Here is a 23,589-nt window from a genome sequence, read left to right on the forward strand (position 1 = left end):
AGATGCCTGTCGAGACAGCACTGTACCGCGAAGGTAAGCGTTGTTGCGACCCGGTGGGGAGTTGTTGGAGCGACTCTTTCTAATACACGTTTAAGACGCTGTTAAGAGAAGTCGCTCAAACAAAAACAGTAAGTCTATAAAAATAAAGTAATGAAAACTTGAGGCTGCTTTCACAGCAGCCCTGTGACCATGCGGCTTCCTGCCGCACCAAGCAAAAAACTGATCTGACTGAGTCAGTGGGCGGGACTATATAGTGGAGGCCCCAATGCATCCTGGGAGGCCAGAAAGCTCGTGACCGTGTTGGTGCCATTTTCGCTGTCGCTCGACAATATCCCAATGTTATCCTGTGGATAATCCTGTGGACCCAGCGAGAGAAAAGGTGGCACTGCCGTCTCAGGATACGGCCGCCTAAAAGGAGCCTGCAGATAGAAAGCAGGAGGCTATCCTGAAGTCTGTGTATACACACTCAGGTACTATATTGAGACCTGCTATTGCTTCAGCATGGATGTGTAGTGCTGCAGCAGCATGGTCTGATACCCTGTCAGATAACATTGATTCCCTTGACAGGGATACTATTTTGCTAACCATAGAGCATATTAAAGACGTATTCTTATATATGAGGGATGCACAGAGGGACATTTGCCGGCTGGCATCTAGAATTAATGCAATGTCCATTTCTGCCAGGAGAGTATTATGGACTCGGCAGTGGACAGGTGATGCTGATTCTAAAAGGCATATGGAAGTTTTGCCTTATAAAAGGTGAGGAATTGTTTGGGGATGGTCTCTCGGACCTCGTATCCACAGCAACAGCTGGGAAGTCGACTTTTTTTTACCTCAGGTTCCCTCACAGCCTAAGAAAGCACCGTATTATCAAGTACAGTCCTTTCGGCCTCAGAAAGGCAAGCGGGTCAGAGGTGCGTCCTTTCTGCCCAGAGGCAGGGGTAGAGGGAAAAAGCTGCACCAGACAGCCAGTTCCCAGGAACAAAAATCCTCCCCTGCTTCCACTAAGTCCACCGCATGACGCTGGGGCTCCACAGGTGGAGCCAGGTGCGGTGGGGGCCCGTCTCCGGAACTTCAGCGACCAGTGGGTTCGCTCACAGGTGGATCTCTGGGTTCTACAAGTGGTATCTCAGGGATACAAGCTGGAGTTCGAGGCGTCTCCCCCTCGCCGTTACCTCAAATCAGCCTTGCCAGTTACTCCCAAGGAAAGGGAGGTAGTACTGGCGGCAATTCACAAGCTGTACCTTCAGCAGGTGATAATCAAAGTTCCCCTCCTTCAACAGGGACGGGGTTACTATTCCACAATGTTTGTGGTACCGAAACCAGACGGTTCGGTGAGTCCCATTCTAAATTTGAAATCCTTGAACACATATAAGGAAGTTCAAGTTCAAAATGGAATCGCTCAGGGCGGTTATTGCAAGCCTGGAAGAGGGGGATTTTATGGTGTCACTGGACATCAAGGATGCTTACCTACATGTCCCCATTTACCCACCTCACCAGGAGTACCTCAGGTTTGTGGTACAGGACTGCCATTACCAATTCCAGACGTTGCCGTTTGGTCTGTCCACGGCACCGAGGGTATTTACCAAGGTAATGGCCAAAATGATGATACTCCTTCGAAAGAAGGGAGTTATAATTATCCCGTACTTGGACGATCTCCTTATAAAGGCAAGGTCCAAGGAGCAGTTGTTAGTCGGAGTAGCACTAACTCGGGAAGTGCTACAACAGCACGGCTGGATTCTGAATATCCCAAAGTCGCAGCTGGTTCCTACGACGCGTCTGCTGTTCTTGGGCATGATTATGGACACAAAACAGAAGAAGGTCTTTCTCCCGGAGGAGAAGGCCAAGGAGTTGTCATCTCTGGTCAGAGACCTCCTGAAACCAAAACAGGTGTCGGTGCATCACTGCACGCGAGTCCTGGGAAAGATGGTAGCTTCTTACGAAGCAATTCCCTTCGGCAGGTTCCATGCAAGGATCTTTTAGTGGGATCTGTTAGACAAGTGGTCCGGATCGCATCTTCAGATGCATCAGCTGATCACCCTGTCCCCGAGGGCCAGGGTGTCTCTGCTGTGGTGGCTGCAGAGTGCTCATCTTCTCGAGGGCCGCAGATTCGGCATTCAGGACTGGGTCCTGGTGACCACGGATGCAAGCCTCCGAGGGTGGGGGGCAGTCACTCAGGGAAGAAACTTCCAAGGACAATGGTCGAGTCAGGAGACTTCCCTACACATAAATATTCTGGAACTAAGGGCCATTTACAATGCCCTAAGTCAAGCAGAACCCCTGCTTCAAAACCAGCCGGTGCTGATTCAGTCAGACAACATCACGGCGGTCGCCCATGTAAACCGACAGGGCGGCACAAGAAGCAGGATGGCGATGGCAGAAGCCACAAGGATTCTCCGATGGGCGGAGAATCACGTGCTAGCACTGTCAGCGGTGTTCATTCCGGGAGTGGACAACTGGGAAGCAGACTTCCTCAGCAGGCACGACCTCCACCCAGGAGAGTGGGGACTTCATCCAGAAGTCTTCCAGCTGATTGTAAATCGTGGGGAAAGGCCACAGGTGGACATGATGGCGTCCCACCTCAACAAAAAGCTAAAAAGATATTGCGCCAGGTCAAGGGACCCTCAGGCGATAGCTGTGGATGCTCTAGTGACACCGTGGGTGTACCAGTCGGTTTATGTGTTACCTCCTCTTCCTCTCATACCAAAGGTACTGAGGATAATAAGAAAGAGAGGAGTAAGAACTATACTCATCGTTCCGGATTGGCCAAGAAGAACTTGGTACCCGGAACTACAAGAAATGATCTCAGAGGACCCTTGGCCTCTGCCGCTCCGACAGGACCTGCTACAGCAGGGGCCCTGTCTGTTCCAAGACTTACCGCGGCTGCGTTTGACGGCATGGCGGTTGAACGCCGGATCCTAATGGAAAAGGGCATTCCAGTTGAAGTCATTCCTACGCTGATAAAAGCTAGGAAGAATGTGACAGCAAAACATTATCACCGCATATGGCGAAAATATGTTGCTTGGTGTGAGGCCATGAAGGCCCCAACAGAGGAATTTCAGCTGGGTCGATTTCTGCACTTCCTACAGTCAGGAGTGACTATGGGCCTAAAATTGGGATCCATTAAAGTCCAGATTTCGGCCCTGTCTATTTTCTTTCAAAAAGAACTGGCTTCACTGCCTGAAGTTCAGACGTTTGTTAAGGGAGTGCTGCATATTCAGCTCCCTTTTGTGCCTCCAGTGGCACCTTGGGATCTCAACGTAGTGTTGGATTTCCTAAAATCCCATTGGTTTGAGCCACTTCAGACCGTGGAGTTGAAGTATCTCACGTGGAAGGTAGTCATGCTGTTGGCCTTGGCCTCAGCTAGGCGTGTGTCAGAATTGGCGGCTTTGTCCTGTAAAAGCCCATATCTGATTTTCCATATGGACAGGGCAGATTTGAGGACTCGTCCCCAATTTCTCCCAAAGGTGGTATCAGCGTTTCATTTGAACCAACCTATTGTGGTGCCTGCGGCTACTCGGGACTTGGAGGATTCCAAGTTGCTGGACGTAGTCCGGGCCCTGAAAATATATATGTTTCCAGGACGGCTAGAGTCAGAAAAACTGACTCACTGTTTATCCTGCATGCACCCAACAAGCTGGGTGCTCCTGCTTCAAAGCAGACTATTGCTCGCTGGATCTGTAGCACGATTCAACTTGCACATTCTGCGGCTGGACTGCCGCATCCTAAATCAGTAAAAGCCCACTCCACGAGGAAGGTGGGCTCTTCTTGGGCGGCTGCCCGAGGGGTCTCGGCTTTACAACTTTGCCGAGCTGCTACTTGGTCGGGATCAAACACTTTTGCAAAATTCTACAAGTTTGATACCCTGGCTGAGGAGGACCTTGAGTTTGCTCATTCGGTGCTGCAGAGTCATCCGCACTCTCCCGCCCGTTTGGGAGCTTTGGTATAATCCCCATGGTCCTTACGGAGTACCCAGCATCCACTAGGACGTCAGAGAAAATAAGATTTTACTCACCGGTAATTCTATTTCTCGTAGTCCGTAGTGGATGCTGGGAGCCCGTCCCAAGTGCGGACTTTCTGCAATACTTGTATATAGTTATTGCTTAACTATAGTGTTATTGTTCTGAGCCATCTGTTGAATGAGGCTCAGTTGTTGTTCATACTGTTAACTGGGTATAGTTATCACAAGTTGTACGGTGTGATTGGTGTGGCTGGTATGAGTCTTACCCTGGATTCCAAATCCTTTCCTAGTAATGTCAGCTCTTCCGGGCACAGTTTCCCTAACTGAGGTCTGGAGGAGGGGCATAGAGGGAGGAGCCAATGCACACCAGATATAGTACCTAATCTTTCTTTTAAGAGTGCCCAGTCTCCTGCGGAGCCCGTCTATTCCCCATGGACCTTACGGAGTACCCAGCATCCACTAGGACGTCAGAGAAAAATGGCAACTACCATAAACATTCTTTATTATGTCACAAAGCTTTAGCATTGGGAAGCACTCGATATCCCAGCTGTCGGGATCCTGGTGCTCAGCATACCGGCGCCGGGATACCGACAACTATTCTCCCTCTTGGGGTGTCCACAACACCCCTGGAGGGAGAATAAATAGCGCACCACCGTGCCCACAGCGTGGCGAGCGCAGAGAGCCCGGAAGGGGGCTCTTTTGCACTCGTCCCGCTGCCGGCATTCTGGTGGTCAGGATCCTGGCGCCGGTATGCTGGGCGCAGGGATCCCGACAGCTGGGATATCGTACTAGACCCTTAGTATTGATGCCATCTGTTGATATGATATTTCACTGTGTAAAGTAAGTTTATTTTACTATAAATGTTCTTTGAGAAAATAAAGTTAGGATAAATGCATAACAGAGGACAGATCGCTCTCTGTGGTGAAATGCAAGCAGGATGTAGTTTATGTCAGTAGGCTGATGAGGAGACTGGCTAACATTATAAACAGTCCTTGTGAGGTCACAAAGCTTTGCTTGAAAATCATTGCTTAATATAGTACGGTCAGTTATTAGCTACATCTGCCAATAGGCTTGCCGTACACTTGAAGATATCCTATTTTAACCTAAAAGATGTCAGTTATGCAACAGTCACATCATAGGGCAGAGTAACGCACAAAGTAGGCAGGAACATGTGACGTACGACAGCGGGACGAACTAATGAGTGCAGATCAAACATCTATCATACTAATGGTCTTTATATCCACAGAGTAGGATCTAAACAGAATATTTATTAACATACAGTATGTTTGAAGCACTTGTATGCAATAACTTAAATAATAAATAATAAGAATTTACTTACCGATAATTCTATTTCTCATAGTCCGTAGTGGATGCTGGGAACTCCGTAAGGACCATGGGGAATAGCGGCTCCGCAGGAGACTGGGCACAAAAAGTAAAAGCTTTAGACTAGCTGGTGTGCACTGGCTCCTCCCCCTATGACCCTCCTCCAAGCCTCAGTTAAGATACTGTGCCCGGACAAGCGTACATAATAAGGAAGGATCTTGAATCCCGGGTAAGACTCATACCAGCCACACCAATCACACCGTACAACTCGTGATCTGAACCCAGTTAACAGTATGATAACCGTAGGAGCCTCTGAAAAGATGGCTTCCAACAATAAACAACCCGATTTGTTTGTAACAATAACTATATACAAGTATTGCAGACAATCCGCACTTGGGATGGGCGCCCAGCATCCACTACGGACTATGAGAAATAGAATTATCGCTAAGTAAATTCTTATTTTCTCTGACGTCCTAGTGGATGCTGGGAACTCCGTAAGGACCATGGGGATTATACCAAAGCTCCCAAACGGGCGGGAGAGTGCGGATGACTCTGCAGCACCGAATGAGAGAACTCCAGGTCCTCCTCAGCCAGGGTATCAAATTTGTAGAATTTAGCAAACGTGTTTGCCCCTGACCAAGTAGCTGCTCGGCAAAGTTGTAAAGCCGAGACCCCTCGGGCAGCCGCCCAAGATGAGCCCACCTTCCTTGTGGAATGGGCTTTTACAGATTTTGGCTGTGGCAGGCCTGCCACAGAATGTGCAAGTTGAATTGTACTACAAATCCAACGAGCAATCGTCTGCTTAGAAGCAGGAGCACCCAGCTTGTTGGGTGCATACAGGATAAACAGCGAGTCAGATTTTCTGACTCCAGCCGTCCTGGAAACATATATTTTCAGGGCCCTGACTACGTCCAGCAACTTGGAGTCCTCCAAGTCCCTAGTAGCCACAGGTACCACAATAGGTTGATTCATGTGAAACGCTGAAACCACCTTAGGGAGAAATTGAGGACGAGTCCTCAATTCCGCCCTATCCGAATGAAATATCAGGTAAGGGCTTTTATAGGATAAAGCCGCCAATTCTGATACGCGCCTGGCTGAAGCCAGGGCCAACAGCATTACCACTTTCCATGTGAGATATTTCAAATCCACTGTGGCAAGTGGTTCAAACCAATGTGATTTTAGGAACCCTAAAACTACATTGAGATCCCAAGGTGCCACTGGAGGCACAAAAGGAGGCTGTATATGCAGTACCCCTTTGACAAACGTCTGAACTTCAGGCACTGAAGCCAGTTCTTTCTGGAAGAAGATCGACAGGGCCGAAATTTGAACCTTAATGGATCCTAATTTTAGGCCCATAGACAATCCTGCTTGCAGGAAATGTAGGAAACGACCCAGTTGAAATTCCTCCGTAGGGGCCTTCTTGGCCTCACACCACGCAACATATTTTCGCCAAATGCGATGATAATGTTTTGCAGTTACATCCTTCCTGGCCTTGATCAGGGTAGGGATGACTTCATCTGGAATGCCTTTTTCCTTCAGGATCCGGCGTTCAACCGCCATGCCGTCAAACGCAGCCGCGGTAAGTCTTGGAACAGACAAGGTCCCTGCTGGAGCAGGTCCTTCCTTAGAGGTAGAGGCCACGGGTCCTCCGTGAGCATCTCTTGCAGCTCCGGGTACCAAGTTCTTCTTGGCCAATCCGGAGCCACGAGTATCGTTCTTACTCCTCTCCTTCTTATGATTCTCAGTACTTTTGGTATGAGAGGAAGAGGAGGGAACACATATACCGACTGGAACACCCACGGAGTTACCAGAGCGTCCACCGCTATTGCCTGAGGGTCCCTTGACCTGGCGCAATATCTGTCCAGTTTCTTGTTGAGACGGGACGCCATCATGTCCACCTTTGGTTTTTCCCAACGGTTTACAATCACTTGGAAGACTTCTGGATGAAGTCCCCACTCCCCCGGGTGGAGGTCGTGTCTGCTGAGGAAGTCTGCTTCCCAGTTGTCCACTCCCGGAATGAACACTACTGACAGTGCTATCACATGATTTTCCGCCCAGCGGAGAATCCTTGCAGCTTCTGCCATTGCCCTCCTGCTTCTTGTGCCGCCCTGTCTGTTTACGTGGGCGACAGCCGTGATGTTGTCCGACTGGATCAATACCGGTTGACCCTGAAGCAGAGGCCTTGCTTGACTTAGGGCATTGTAAATGGCCCTTAGCTCTAGGATATTTATGTGAAGAGACGTTTCCATGCTTGACCACAAGCCCTGGAAATTTTTTCCCTGTGTGACTGCTCCCCAGCCTCTCAGGCTGGCATCCGTGGTTACCAGCATCCAATCCTGAATGCCGAATCTGCGGCCCTCTAGAAGATGAGCCTTCTGTAACCACCACAGGAGAGATACCCTTGTCCTTGGAGATAGGGTTATCCGCTGATGCATCTGAAGATGCGATCCGGACCATTTGTCCAGCAGATCCCACTGAAAAGTTCTTGCATGGAATCTTCCGAATGGAATCGCTTCGTAAGAAGCCACCATTTTTCCCAGGACTCTCGTGCACTGATGCACTGACACTTGTCCTGGTTTTAGGAGGTTCCTGACTAGCTCGGATAACTCCCTGGCCTTCTCCTCCGGGAGAAAGACCTTTTTCTGGACTGTGTCCAGAATCATCCCTAGGAACAGTAGACGTGTTGTTGGAATCAGCTGTGATTTTGGGAAATTTAGAATCCACCCGTGCTGACGTAGCACTACCTGAGATAGTGCTACTCCGACCTCTAACTGTTCCCTGGACCTTGCCCTTATCAGGAGATCGTCCAAGTAAGGGATAATTAATACGCCTTTTCTTCGAAGAAGAATCATCATTTCGGCCATTTCCTTGGTAAAGACCCGTGGTGCCGTGGACAATCCAAACGGCAGCGTCTGAAACTGATGACAGTTTTGTATCACAAACCTGAGGTACCCTTGGTGAGAAGGGTAGATTGGGACATGGAGATAAGCATCCTTGATGTCTAGAGATACCATATAGTCCCCTTCTTCCAGGTTCGCTATCACTGCTCTGAGTGACTCCATCTTGAATTTGAACCTTTTTATGTAAGTGTTCAAAGATTTTAGATTTAAAATTGGTCTCGCCGAGCCGTCCGGCTTCGGTACCACAAACAGCGTGGAATAATACCCCTTTCCCTGTTGTAGGAGGGGTACCTTGATTATCACCTGCTGGGAATACAGCTTGTGAATAGCTTCCAATACTGCCTCCCTGTCGGAGGGAGACGTTGGCAGAGCAGACTTCAGGAACCGGCGAGGGGGAGACGTCTCGAATTCCAATTTGTACCCCTGTGATACTACCTGCAGGATCCAGGGGTCCACTTGCGAGTGAGCCCACTGCGCGCTGAAATTCTTGAGACGGCCCCCCACCGTGCCCGAGTCTGCTTGCAGAGCCCCAGCGTCATGCTGAGGACTTGGCAGAAGCGGGGGAGGGCTTCTGCTCCTGGGAAGAGGCTGCATAGTGCAGTCTTTTTCCCCTTCCTCTGCCCCGGGGCAGGAACGAGCGGCCTTTTTCCCTCTTGCCCTTATAGGGACGAAAGGACTGGGTTTGAAAAGACGGTGTCTTTTTCTGCTGAGAGGTGACCTGGGGTAAAAAGGTGGATTTTCCAGCCGTTGCTGTGGCCACCAGGTCCGATAGACCGACCCCAAATAACTCCTCCCCTTTATACGGCAATACTTCCATATGTCGTTTGGAATCCGCATCACCTGACCACTGTCGCGTCCATAACGTTCTTCTGGCAGAAATGGACATTGCACTTACTCTAGATGCCAGGGTGCAAATATCCCTCTGTGCATCTCGCATATATAGTAATGCATCCTTCAAATGCTCTATAGTTAATAATATACTGTCCCTATCCAGGGTATCAATATTTTCAGTCAGGGAATCCGACCAAGCCACTCCAGCGCTGCACATCCAGGCTGAGGCGATCGCTGGTCGCAGTATAACACCGGTATGTGTGTATATACCTTTTAAGATATTTTCCAGCCTTCTATCAGCTGGTTCCTTGAGAGCGGCCGTATCAGGAGACAGTAACGCCACTTGTTTTGATAAGCGTGTGTTTTAGCGCCCCTGACGGTGTCTGAGACGCCTGAACAGGCACTAATTGATTTGTCGGCTGTCTCATGTCGTCAGTTTTTTGCAAAGTGCTGACATTGTCACGTAATTCTTTAATTACCACCATCCAGTCAGGTGTCGACTCCCTAGGGGGTGACATCACTAACACAGGCAATTGCTCTGCTTCCACATCATTTTCCTCCTCATACATGTCGACACAATCGTACCGACACCCAGCACACACACAGGGAATGCTCTGATAGAGGACAGGACCCCACTAGCCCTTTGGGGAGACAGAGGGAGAGTTTGCCAGCACACACCAGAGCGCTATATATATATATATATATATATATATATATATATATATATATATACACACAGGGATAACCTTATATAAGTGTTACTCCCTCTTATAGCTGCTGTATTTATATATTAGCTGCCAATAGTGCCCCCCTCTCTGTTTTACCCTGTTTCTGTAGTGCAGGACTGCAGGGGAGAGTCAGGGAGCCGTCCTTCCAGCGGAGCTGTGAAAGAAAATGGCGCTTGTGTGCTGAGGAGAAAGGCTCCGCCCCCTTCACGGCGGCCTTTTCTCCCGCTTTTTTCAGGAAACTGGCAGGGGATAAATGCATCCATATAGCCCAGGAGCTATATGTGATGCATTTTTTTTAGCCATATAAGGTTTACATATCGTTTTTATTGCGTCTCAGGGCGCTCCCCCCCAGCGCCCTGCACCCTCAGTGACCGGAGTGTGAAGTGTGCTGAGAGCAATGGCGCACAGCTGCAGTGCTGTGCGCTACCTTATTTGAAGACAGGAACGTCTTCTGCCGCCGCTTTCTCCGGACCTCTTCGCTCTTCTGGCTCTGTAAGGGGGCCGGCGGCGCGGCTCCGGAACCCATCCAGGCTGAACCTGTGATCGTCCCTCTGGAGCTAATGTCCAGTAGCCAAGAAGCCCAATCCACTCTGCAGTCAGGTGAGTTCGCTTCTTCTCCCCTTAGTCCCACGATGCAGTGAGCCTGTTGCCAGCAGGACTCACTGAAAATAAAAAACCTATTTAAACTTTTACTTCTAAGCAGCTCAGGAGAGCCACCTAGCTTGCACCCTTCTCGTTCGGGCACAAAAATCTAACTGAGGCTTGGAGGAGGGTCATAGGGGGAGGAGCCAGTGCACACCAGCTAGTCTAAAGCTTTTACTTTTTGTGCCCAGTCTCCTGCGGAGCCGCTATTCCCCATGGTCCTTACGGAGTTCCCAGCATCCACTAGGACGTCAGAGAAAATAAGCAATCACTGCCTTCCCGTTAATTATTTAGCAGCAGTGCTAACATCACAGACAGCCTTTGTGATGTTACTAGGATTTGGCATAGAACAGATTTATCAGCTGTATCTGCTAATATGATAGAATCTGTATGATTTGCAGGCAGGGTAATGTCAAGAACAACATGGCAACGTGGTAGTATTGGTAGTTAAAGCATTGTTAACAGTGTCTGCACTGTAACTTTATACATGATGGTACTGCACAGTGCCGATATGGTTGCAATGCTTTAACTAATATTAATACTGTGTCAGGGTCTGAAAATTATTATTGGCCTACTGTGAGAAGCATGTAAGCTGTCGCCAGGGGTGTATGGATTTGTTCCACACTATAGAGGGCACCCCCCTTTTTACCACCTATGTCTCCCTCCCATATTCCATATGATTCATGCAGTATGTAAAGAAATGGAAGTATATCCCACACTTAGGTGGGAAGATGTATTTTTGCACAAGGGCAGCAAGGCCTTGCCGGAGAAGCTGCATATTGATAGACAGGTTAATACAATTAGATACAGAAGAAATAATTTTACTAGATGTGGGGTTCCCTGAACTTGGCACAATCTTGTGGAAGCCTAAGAGCTTCTTTCTGTCTATCAAAGTATTACACCAACATCTAATTGCACCAGTGGTGCACTTCAAAGTGTGGCCCGGCACATTTCACACATCAGCTCAGGTAGTGGTGTCTACAAATAGTGGGCAACAGAAGTGTACAGTATCTACAGTGCAAAACCAAGTACATTTTAAGTTTGTAAATGAGATACATTGTCTTCATGCTGTTAGTATGACTTTAACCTAAAATAAGAAAAATCGAACAACGCGGTATAGGGTGCATAGTTACGTATTCTCACTAGTCTATGACACAGAGATCTTTAAACAAGCCTCCATACTGGCATGCATTTTTATATTTAACGTACAAAAATAATCATAAGTAGAGAACTGAAATGGATGCCATTAAATAACAGAACTACTGCAATAGCATGGGTTTACATCCCTATAGAGACAGCAATGGGCCTAATTCAGATCTGATCGCAGCAGCAAATTTGTTATGTAACGTGCAATACCATGTGCACTGCAGGGGAGGCAGATATAACATGTGCAGAGAGAGTTAGATTTGGGTGTGGTGTGTTCAAACTCTAATTCTAAATTGCAGTGTAAAGATAAAGCAGCCAATATTTACCCTGCACAGAAACAATATAACCCACCCAAATCTAACTCTCTCTGCACATGTTATATCTGCCCCCCCCCAACAGTGAAAATGGTTTTGCCCATTTGCTGCTGCGATCAAATCTGAATTACCCCCAATATCCTTGAGCTCTTCAGGGATCCTGTACATGTGCTTTATTTTAGGGTAACCCTCTAATCATAAGGCAGTGATGGGCAACCTGGCATATGGCAAGCGAAAGTGCAACCTTCCAACCCTAAATTTCAAGAAGGAAAAATAAAGTCCCAAAATGATCTGACATAGGCACCATATTACTCATCTCAAAATGTACCCACATGCCCCTCTCTGGTTCCACATTTTCACTGCATGTCATTGAATACATCACCATTGACATAAAGTGCCCCCAACAACACAAATGTACTTACAAACACCCACATGCCAATCAGAACTCTACTTGCAGCCCCACTACTGCCACAACACTCAAACATCTAAAAATCCCCAACATTTCCCCTCATGCCACTCAGACGTTCCAAAAAGCCTCACAAACCTCCCCACATACCTATGGACATGTCACTTTAATGTCCTGGAATGCCACACAGACCTCCCCACATCCATCTCCCGTAATGCTGCTTAGACCTTCTCCAGATGTACCCCACACCGCCCTACTCCCTGACTGTCACTCAGACTTTCAAGAAGCCCCTGCACACCTCCCCACATACCTCTTCAGATGCCACTCACACTCCCAATGAGACCCCCACAGGCTCCTACCTTGGTATATGCAATTTAGACCAACCCACGTGACAAATAAACCTTTCCATATCATAAAATGTATGCAGGTAAAATGGGCCAAAATCAGTATCCCCCACCTCCATATAGGCTCCAGCCCCTTGCAGTTTGTGAATCGGGACAGGTCACACTCAACCTCCACTCCCATGCCTCCAGAAACTAACACTCCCCCCCCCCCCCAGAGTAAGGAGGTAGAGCACAGACCACTCCCTCCTACAATGTCATGTTTCTACACCTCTGCAATGACACCTTGCCCCTCGTAGCTAACTGGATCAACACCTAAAGGCGGTTGTAAAACTAATTTAGCTATTTAATATATCTGTGGAAGAGCAGCAGTTCGCTGCAGGGTGTCCAACGCAACTAAACACTGAAACAAAATGAAAAAGATTTAGATTAAATACTGTAATACATACTGTGGAATAGCCATGGTAATATCCTTAAAGACACCAGATACATATTTCAGATGTTATTTAATCCTGACATTGAGAGAAAACATATCTTTAAATTCCATCTGCAAGATAAAAAGGAAAAGTAAGTTACTACAGCATTTTAATTACTTTAGCAATCAGCTTGCAACAGGGTAATTCCATGATCTTGTTGAGTGCGGAAGTTAAACAAAACCAAATAAATTATGAATTCAATATGAAACCATCATAACAATGTTATCACTATAAAAGGGGCTACTGTTTAATTCTAAATACAATCCCGTAACTCTTTGGTGCATTTTTTTCTTTTGAACAGATGCAACAATTTTATAGAAGGAGCTGATGCTGAAAAGTATTAGCATGTATCTATACCAGAGGTTCTCAAACTCGGTCCTCGGGAGCCCACACAGTACATGTTTTGCAGGTAACCCAGCAGGTGCACAGGTGTATTAATTACTCACTGACACATTTTAAAAGGTCCACAGGTGGAGCTAATTATTTCACTTGCGATTCTGTGAGGAGACCTGCAAAACATGCACTGTGTGGGCCCCCGAGGACAGAGTTTGAGAACCTCTGATCTATACCTATCATCAGCAGTTCGGAATCCGTATGTCATCCCACCGGTCAGGAGACCAATGGCAGGAACCCGCCAAACAGAATCACGGCAGCAAGCGCAGCGTGTCCCCTCAAAGGCTCGCCATGCTTCGGGCATGGTGGCAAGCTTTGCTCGCCACAGGGTTATATTCCCCCTCCAGGGGTGACGTGGACCACCACCCGAGGGGGAATATGGGAGTTGTGCCAGGATTGCGTGCGCCGGCATTTCACTTGCTGTGCGTATGCTGGCGTCGATATCCTGATCGCCAGGATCCCAACAGCCGGGATGGCGATTGCATCCCAGCAGTTCATATAATAAGACACTACGGCGGAAATTTATCAAAGCTTGGAGACCGAAAGTACCAACTGACTTGGCTCTTAACTGACATTTATAAAATACAGCCTGCACAGTGACAGAACCTGATTGGTTAGTATTTTATCACTTGCCCAGCTTTGATAAATAACCCCCAAAAATGTATAAAAAGGCACCATGTTCTCAAGTATTCACACGCATGCCTGCTCATTGCCAAACTTTGGATTCAAGCACTCAATGAATACATCATACTACTACCAAGCGTCACATAACAGCAATATTTGTTTCACAAACGCGTTCCATGTGTGAAAAACTTGCACTACTTGCTATCTTTTCTTGTTTAACTACAGCTATTACAAAGTTTCACCTTAATGTTGCTCAAAAGTTTAATCTATAATTGTCAGCTCCACTCATGGTGAATGCTCTTGTGTATGGCTGCCAGATGAGCAAAGACTGGATGTCAAACACTCCTTAAAGCAGTGGTTCTCAAACTCGGTCCTCAGGACCCCACACAGTGCATGTTTTGCAGGTGCACAGGTGTATTAATTACTCACTGACACATTTTAAAAGGTCCACAGGTGGAGCTAATTATTTCACTTGTGATTCTGTGAGGAGACCTGCAAAACATGCACTGTGTGGGGTCCTGAGGACGGAGTTTGAGAACCTGTGCCTTAAAGCAGGGGTTCTCAAACTCGGTCCTCAGGACCCCACACAGTGCATGTTTTGCAGGTAACCCAGCAGGTGCACAGGTGTATTAATTACTCACAGACATATTTTAAAAGGTCCACAGGTGGAGCTAATTATTTCACTTGCAATTCTGTGAGGAGACCTGCAAAACATGCACTGTGTGGGGTCCTGAGGACCGAGTTTGAGAACCTGTGCCTTAAAGCATAGGTCTACAAACTCGGTCCTCATTACCCCACAGGGCTGTAACACACTCCGGTTTTTCCCAGATGGCAAAAAGCCGAACAAACTTTGTCCAGCTTTTTGCCATCCGGGAGATACCGGCAGAGTCTGTCACACAGCACGGCTTTGAGCCGTGTGTGATGCTGTGCGCATGCGCAGCATCAGACACGGCTTGAGAAAAAAACGTTCTGTGTGAAAGCTCCCCTTCACACACATGGTTTACTGGCTGCAAAGACGTCCCGGCAGCCGGCCCTTCCAGTGGATAGTTCCGGCTGCAACCCGGCGAAGGGACCCTGCCCCTATACTGTTAACTACAATGCCGGCACAGGAAAAAGCTGTCCGGCTTTTTCCCGGCCGGCAAAAGCTGTCCGACTTTTTCCCGGCCGGCAAAAGCCGGGTAGTGTGTTTTAGCCCACACAGTGCATGTTTTGCAGGTAACCCAGCAGGTGCACAGGTGTATTAGTTACTCTCAGACATTTTAAAAAGGTCCACAGGTGGAGCTAATTATTTCACTTGTGATTCTGTGAGGAGACCTGCAAAACATGCACTGTGTGGGGTAATGAGGACCGAGTTTGCAGACCTATGCCTTAAAGTGATGTCATATAGTTTTACAGCATAATGGGGAAAAGATAATGGGAATAAGTACTGCCCTAGTTTATCACCTTGAAAAGTCGTAAATATCATGCATTTTCATAGCTTTTTTAAAAATAAGATTTTACTTACCGATAAATCTATTTCTCGTAGTCCGTAGTGGATGCTGGGACTCTGTCAGGACCATGGGGATAAGCGGCTCCGCAGGAGACAGGGCACAAAAATAAAAGCTTTAGGACTAGGTGGTGTGCACTGGCTCCTCCCCCTATGACCCTCCTCCAAGCCTCAGTTAGGATACTGTGCCCGGACGAGCGTACACAATAAGGAAGGACTTTGAATCCCGGGTAAGACTCATACCAGCCACACCAATCACACCGTACAACCTGTGATCTGAACCCAGTTAACAGTATGACAAACGTAGGAGCCTCTGAACAGACGGCTCACAACAATAACAACCCGATTTTTTTATAACAATAACTATGTACAAGTATTGCAGACAATCCGCACTTGGGATGGGCGCCCAGCATCCACTACGGACTACGAGAAATAGATTTATCGGTAAGTAAAATCTTATTTTCTGACGTCCTAGTGGATGCTGGGACTCCGTCAGGACCATGGGGATTATACCAAAGCTCCCAAACGGGCGGGAGAGTGCGGATGACTCTGCAGCACCGAATGAGAGAACTCCAGGTCCTCTTTAGCCAGGGTATCAAATTTGTAGAATTTTACAAACGTGTTCTCCCCCGACCACGTAGCTGCTCGGCAGAGTTGTAATGCCGAGACCCCTCGGGCAGCCGCCCAAGATGAGCCCACCTTCCTTGTGGAATGGGCCTTGATAGATTTAGGCTGTGGCAGGCCTGCCACAGAATGTGCAAGTTGAATTGTGCTACAAATCCAACGAGCAATCGTCTGCTTAGAAGCAGGAGCACCCAGCTTGTTGGGTGCATACAGTATAAACAGCGAGTCAGATTTTCTGACTCCAGCCGTCCTTGAAATATATATTTTCAATGCCCTGACAACGTCCAGCAACTTGGAATCCTCCAAATCGCTAGTAGCCGCAGGCACCACAATAGGCTGGTTCAGGTGAAACGCTGAAACCACCTTAGGCAGAAACTGAGGACGCGTCCGCAGTTCTGCCCTGTCCGAATGGAAAATCAGATATGGGCTTTTATACGATAAAGCCGCCAATTCTGACACTCTCCTGGCTGAAGCCAGGGCCAGTAGCATGGTTACTTTCCATGTAAGATATTTCAAATCCACCGATTTGAGTGGCTCAAACCAATGGGATTTGAGAAAATCCAAAACTACATTAAGATCCCACGGAGCCACTGGGGGCACAACCGGGGGCTTTATATGTAGTACTCCTTTTACAAAAGTCTGGACTTTAGGAACTGAAGCCAATTGTTTCTGGAAGAAAATCGACAGGGCCGAAATTTGAACCTTAATGGACCCTAATTTGAGGCCCATAGACAATCCTGTTTGCAGGAAATGTAGGAATCGACCCAGTTGAAATTCCTCCGTCGGGGCCTTCCTGGCCTCACACCACGCAACATATTTTCTCCAAATGCGGTGATAATGTTGTGCAGTCACCTCCTTCCTGGCTTTTACCAGGGTAGGGATGACCTCTTCCGGAATGCCTTTTTCCCTTAGAATTCGGCGTTCAACCGCCATGCCGTCAAACGCAGCCGCGGTAAGTCTTGGAATAGACACGGTCCCTGCTGAAGCAGGTCCCGTCTTAGAGGTAGAGGCCACGGATCTTCCGTAAGCATCTCCTGAAGTTCCGGGTACCAAGTTCTTCTTGGCCAATCCGGAGCCACGAGTATCGTTCTTACTCCCCTTTGCCGTATAATTCTCAGTACTTTTGGTATGAGAGGCAGAGGAGGAAACACATACACTGACTGGAACACCCACGGTGTTACCAGAGCGTCCACAGCTATTGCCTGAGGGTCTCTTGACCTGGCGCAATACCTGTCCAGTTTTTTGTTGAGGCGGGACGCCATCATATCCACCTTTGGTTTTTCCCAACGGTTCACAATCATGTGGAAGACTTCTGGATAAAGTCCCCACTCTCCCGGGTGTAGATCGTGTCTGCTGAGGAAGTCCGCTTCCCAGTTGTCCACTCCCGGAATGAACACTGCTGACAGTGCTATCACATGATCTTCCGCCCAGCGAAGAATCCTTGCAGCTTCTGCCATTGCCCTCCTGCTTCTTGTGCCGCCCTGTCTGTTTACGTGGGCGACTGCCGTGATGTTGTCCGACTGGATCAACACCGGCTGACCCTGAAGCAGGGGTTTTGCCAGGCTTAGAGCATTGTAAATCGCTCTTAGCTCCAGTATATTTATGTGAAGAGACATCTCCAGGCTTGACCACACTCCCTGGAAGTTTCTTCCCTGTGTGACCGCTCCCCAGCCTCTCAGACTGGCATCCGTGGTCACCAGGACCCAGTCCTGTATGCCGAATCTGCGGCCCTCTAACAGATGAGCACTCTGCAACCACCACAGAAGAGACACCCTTGTCCGTGGAGACAAAGTTATCTGCTGATGCATCTGCAGATGCGATCCGGACCATTTGTCCAGCCGATCCCACTGAAAAGTTCGTGCGTGGAATCTGCCGAATGGAATCGCTTCGTAAGAAGCCACCATTTTTCCCAGGACTCTTGTGCATTGATGCACAGACACTTTTCCTGGTTTTAGGAGGTTCCTGACAAGTTCGGATAACTCCCTGGCATTCTCCTCCGGAAGAAACACCTTTTTCTGAACCGTGTCCAGAATCATTCCCAGGAACAGCAGACGTGTCGTCGGGGTCAATTGAGATTTTGGAAAATTCAGAATCCACCCGTGCTGTTGCAGCACTACTTGGGTTAGTGCTACTACGTCCTCCAGCTGTTCTCTGGACCTTGCCCTTATCAGGAGATCGTCCAAGTAAGGGATAATTAATACGCCTTTTCTTCGCAGAAGAAACGTCATTTCGGCCATTACCTTGGTAAAGACCCGAGGTGCCGTGGACAATCCAAACGGCAGCGTCTGAAACTGATAATGACAGTTTTGCACCACGAACCTGAGGTACCCGTGATGTGAAGGGCAAATTGGGACATGCAGGTAAGCATCCTTGATGTCCAGGGACACCATAAAGTCCCCTTCTTCCAGATTCGCTATCACTGCTCTGAGTGACTCCATCTTGAACTTGAATTTTTGTATGTACAGGTTCAAAGATTTCAGATTTAGAATAGGTCTTACCGAGCCGTCCGGCTTCGGTACCACAAATAGTGTGGAATAATACCCCTTTCCCTGTTGTAGGAGGGGTACCTTGACTATCACCTGCTGAGAATACAGCTTGTGAATGGCTTCCAATACCGTCGCCCTGTCTGAGGGAGAGGTTGGCAGAGCAGACTTTAGGAACCGGCGAGGGGGAGACTTCTCGAATTCCAACCTGTAACCCTGAGATACTACCTGCAGGATCCAGGGGTCCACCTGTGAGTGAGCCCACTGTGCGCTGAAATTCTTGAGTCGACCCCCCACCGCCCCTGAGTCCGCTTGTAAAGCCCCAACGTTATGCGGAGGGCTTTGCAGAAGCCGGGGAGGGCTTCTGCTCCTGGGAGGGAGCTGCTTGGTGCACTCTCTTACCCTTTCCTTTGCCTCGGGGCAGATATGACTGTCCTTTTGCCCGCTTGTTCTTATAGGAACGAAAGGACTGCGGCTGAAAAGACGGTGTCTTTTTCTGTTGGGAGGGGACCTGAGGTAAAAAGGTGGATTTCCCGGCTGTTGCCGTGGCCACCAAATCCGATAGACCGACCCCAAATAATTCCTCCCCTTTATACGGCAATACTTCCATATGCCGTTTGGAATCCGCATCACCTGACCACTGTCGCGTCCATAAACTTCTTCTGGCAGATATGGACATCGCACTTACTCTCGATGCCAGAGTGCAAATATCCCTCTGAGCATCTCGCATATAAAGAAAAGCATCCTTTAATTGCTCTATAGTCAATAAAATACTGTCCCTATCCAGGGTATCAATATTTTCAGTCAGGGAATCCGACCAAACCACCCCAGCACTGCACATCCATGCTGAGGCGATGGCTGGTCGCAGTATAACACCAGTATGAGTGTATATACTTTTCAGGGTAGTTTCCAGCCTCCTATCAGCTGGATCCTTGAGGGCGGCCGTTTCAGGAGACTGTAACGCCACTTGTTTTGATAAGCGTGTGAGTGCCTTATCCACCCTAGGGGGTGTTTCCCAGCGCGCCCTAACCTCTGGCGGGAAAGGATATAATGCCAATAACTTCTTTGAAATTAGCAGTTTTCTATCGGGGTTAACCCACGCTTCATCACACACTTCATTCAATTCCTCTGATTCAGGAAAAACTACAGGTAGTTTTTTCAGACCCCACATAATACCCCTTTTTGTGGTACTTGCAGTATCAGAGATATGCAAAGCCTCCTTCATTGCCGTGATCATATAACGTGTGGCCCTACTGGAAAATACGTTTGTTTCTTCACCGTCGACACTAGATTCGGTGTCCGTGTCTGGGTCTGTGTCGACCGACTGAGGTAAAGGGCGTTTTACAGCCCCTGACGGTGTCTGAGACGCCTGGACAGGTACTAACTGGTTTGCCGGCCGTCTCATGTCGTCAACTGATTTTTGTAACGTGCTGACATTATCACGTAATTCCATAAACAAAGCCATCCATTCCGGTGTCGACTCCCTAGGGGGTGACATCACCATTACCGGCAATTGCTCCGCCTCCACACCAACATCGTCCTCATACATGTCGACACACACGTACTGACACACAGCAGACACACAGGGAATGCTCTTATCGAAGACAGGACCCCACTAGCCCTTTGGGGAGACAGAGGGAGAGTTTGCCAGCACACACCCAAGCGCTATAAATATATAGGAACAACCCTACAGAAGTGTTGTTTCCTTTATAGCAGCTTAATATATCAATATCGCCAAAAAAGTGCCCCCCCTCTCTGTTTTTTTTACCCTGTTTCTGTAGTGCAGTGCAGGGGAGAGTCCTGGGAGCCTTCCTCGCAGCGGAGCGGTGCAGGAAAATGGCGCTGTGTGCTGAGGAGATAGGCCCCGCCCCCTATTTTGGCGGGCTCTTCTCCCGGTGTTTGTGAGACCTGGCAGGGGTTAAATACATCCATATAGCCCCAGGGGCTATATGTGATGTATTTTTAGCCAGAACAAGGTATTATCATTGCTGCCCAGGGCGCCCCCCCCCCCAGCGCCCTGCACCCTCAGTGACCGCTGGTGTGAAGTGTGCTGACAACAATGGCGCACAGCTGCAGTGCTGTGCGCTACCTCATGAAGACTGAAAAGGCTTCTGCCGCCGGTTTCTGGACCTCTTCACTTTTCGGCATCTGCAAGGGGGTCGGCGGCGCGGCTCCGGGACCGGACTCCATGGCTGGGCCTGTGTTCGATCCCTCTGGAGCTAATGGTGTCCAGTAGCCTAAGAAGCCAATCCATCCTGCACGCAGGCGAGTTCACTTCTTCTCCCCTAAGTCCCTCGTTGCAGTGAGCCTGTTGCCAGCAGGACTCACTGAAAATAAAAAACCTAATAACTTTTTCTAAGCAGCTCTTTAGGAGAGCCACCTAGATTGCACCCTGCTCGGACCGGCACAAAAACCTAACTGAGGCTTGGAGGAGGGTCATAGGGGGAGGAGCCAGTGCACACCACCTAGTCCTAAAGCTTTTATTTTTGTGCCGTCTCCTGCGGAGCCGCTAATCCCCATGGTCCTGATGGAGTCCCAGCATCCACTAGGACGTCAGAGAAAATATATGCAGCCGTTTTAGAATGATTGTATTTTGCTGTGCGATTAAACAAAAGCCTCTAATTGCTTGATCATTTGTTTCAACAGAAACAGTCGGGGGGAGGCTTTTTATTTTCCTCCGTGAAAAAGTATGTATTTGATCCTGCCTTTAGAAAATATTTTTTGTGTTTTAGGTTTTGTTTCAGCTTATCATGAAATACTGACAGCAACATATGTATTGTCCAAAATGAAACAATAGATCATATAAATGATGTATTCAAAATATGATGCTAAATATAGTAACCACAAAGCTCAACCCACAAAACTTTCCCTCACAGTACATTTCTATCGCCTACTATTCTCATATGACCCGACTGGTGTTCACCTTTGCTCACAAAGATGTTGTGTCTTGTCAGTCTCTAGCAAACAAATAGATGTATATGTAGGCTTACCATACTAGCCCTTTAAACTAAGACACTCATGAATATACACAGGTTCTGTAGCTGGCTGACTTCAAGCCTGCATTTCACCTGGTTTTAAGCAGCCACAGAACCTGTGTAATTCATGTGTCCTGGTTTAAAGGGATAGTATGGTAAGCCTATGGGCCTAATTTAGAGTTGATCGCAGCAGCAAATTTGTTAGCAGTTGGGCAAAACCATGTGCACTGCAGGGGGGGCAGATATAATTTGGATGGGGTGTGTTCAAACTGAAATCTAAATTGCAGTGTAAAAATAAAGAAGCCAGTATTTATCCTGCACAGAAACAAAATAACCCACCCAATTCTAACTCTCTCTGCACAGGTTATATCTGCCACACCTGCAGTGCACATAGTTTTGCCCAACTGCTAACAAATGTGCTGCTGCGATCAACTCTGAAATACCCCCTATGTACAGCATGCAATCATCATGGTGTATTTATTGTCTCTGCACAATCAGTGTTATGGCTAGGAGACTGTCTCAAGGCAGAAGACAAGTCAGGGCCCCAAATATTCAGGCATATTAAGGTCAACAAAAGATCATTTCTACCAGGACCGTCCGCTACACGTATGGCCTGAAGGTGAGGCAGTGCAAACCATTTAAGCCATAGACTACAACCGCATGGCAGCAGGCAACACCACCGCTCTTACAGAAGTGCATCAAATAAGACATGGCATGTATTCTAACTGTGGAGTCATGAATGAATCTCTGCCCTGCTCCCAAATCAACCCTCAACAAATCAGAGTTTAAAAAGCTCACCATTACAAAATGCTTGTCCACAATACTACAGAACCATTGACACCTCCACATTCCCAGAGAGAACAACCTGGGCAGCAGGATTTTATCCAGGAGATGGCTGTATCTTCCTCTATTTAAAACTTTCTAGACAAACTAACATGGGCTAATTAAGTCATTAATGTAAACTAGGCGATGCGTTTCAGGTGCACAGGGAGAGTTCAGCAACTATCACATTTTCCAGAGCACAATAGTGATGCATTGTAAATGAAAGGGAGACATTTTGCCACATAAATCCAAAACAAAGCAACCAATCACAACGCAATATAATTCCGCATATCTACAGACCAAGAGCTTTAAATTGGTATATGAAGTGACAACGGCATCATAGAAATATGTCACTCACAAAAGTGGTCCTTCTGCTATTTATATATTGATGATTTTACACCAATTAATAAAGGCCAATCTAATTCAATAATCGTAAATACAAAGCCATGCAGAAGTCGCTGCTGGAATGAGTATGATGTTTACACCTGTCTACAGTACCTCCACAAAGCATCTTATTAATTATCCGTGCTTCACCTTTTTACATATTCCGTTTGCTTAAACATGATTATTCAAATGCCCTTAATCTCATAGGCCACACTCTCTCTCCATCTACACAGCACTTGCTCCTCAGCAGAACAGCGCATTCAACAGCAGATCACTGCCCCAGCAGCCTAGCTGTACTACAGCCCCACACAACATTGCCTTTCGCTTGTCATTCTCCACCCCAATAAAACGGACCCGCTCCTCCTCCACTTTCTCTCCAAATGTCTCCTTGGAAACCACGACTCCGCCACAGCGTCTCAGGCTCAGATTAGTCTACGCCATGTGATAGCTTTTCGACCAATGAGAAGACGCGCAGGGCAACACGTGATCTACGTATACTATGGTGACATGGCAACGTGCCGCTTAGTTCAGCTCAGGTCATTCTGTAGTGTGGATCTTGTGATATGTGCGGATACCGCCATCTTGGATGTGGGCTAACTCTATATATAGTGAGATTATTATCTGGATCTCACATGTTACCAAACGAGATTAATCGTGATGCATATACCACCTGGTGTTGATAAGACGGTCGCAAGGGTGGTTTATGTATATTAAGGCTTTGTCTCCAGCT

The 23,589-nt window shown here is 47.8% G+C and overlaps 1 protein-coding gene across 3 annotated transcripts in view; it reads right to left on the reverse strand.

Moving 5' to 3' along the window:
• The window catches only part of TMEM266 (transmembrane protein 266), a 165,795-nt gene extending 142,462 nt beyond the window's left edge, over window positions 1–23,333 (reverse strand). The window contains exons 1-2 of one of the 3 annotated variants that reach the window (XM_063926590.1): window positions 23,214–23,333; window positions 13,042–13,139 (exon numbers count right to left, since the gene is read on the reverse strand). In XM_063926590.1, the coding sequence (XP_063782660.1) occupies window positions 13,042–13,055 (14 nt within the window). In that variant the 5' untranslated portion in view covers window positions 13,056–13,139; window positions 23,214–23,333. The other 2 variants (XM_063926592.1, XM_063926591.1) reach the window with 2 other exon arrangements.
• Between the last annotated feature and the right edge of the window lie 256 nt (window positions 23,334–23,589).

The sequence above is a fragment of the Pseudophryne corroboree genome, chromosome 6 (genome assembly GCF_028390025.1).
Source record: "Pseudophryne corroboree isolate aPseCor3 chromosome 6, aPseCor3.hap2, whole genome shotgun sequence".
NCBI lineage: Eukaryota > Metazoa > Chordata > Amphibia > Anura > Myobatrachidae > Pseudophryne > Pseudophryne corroboree.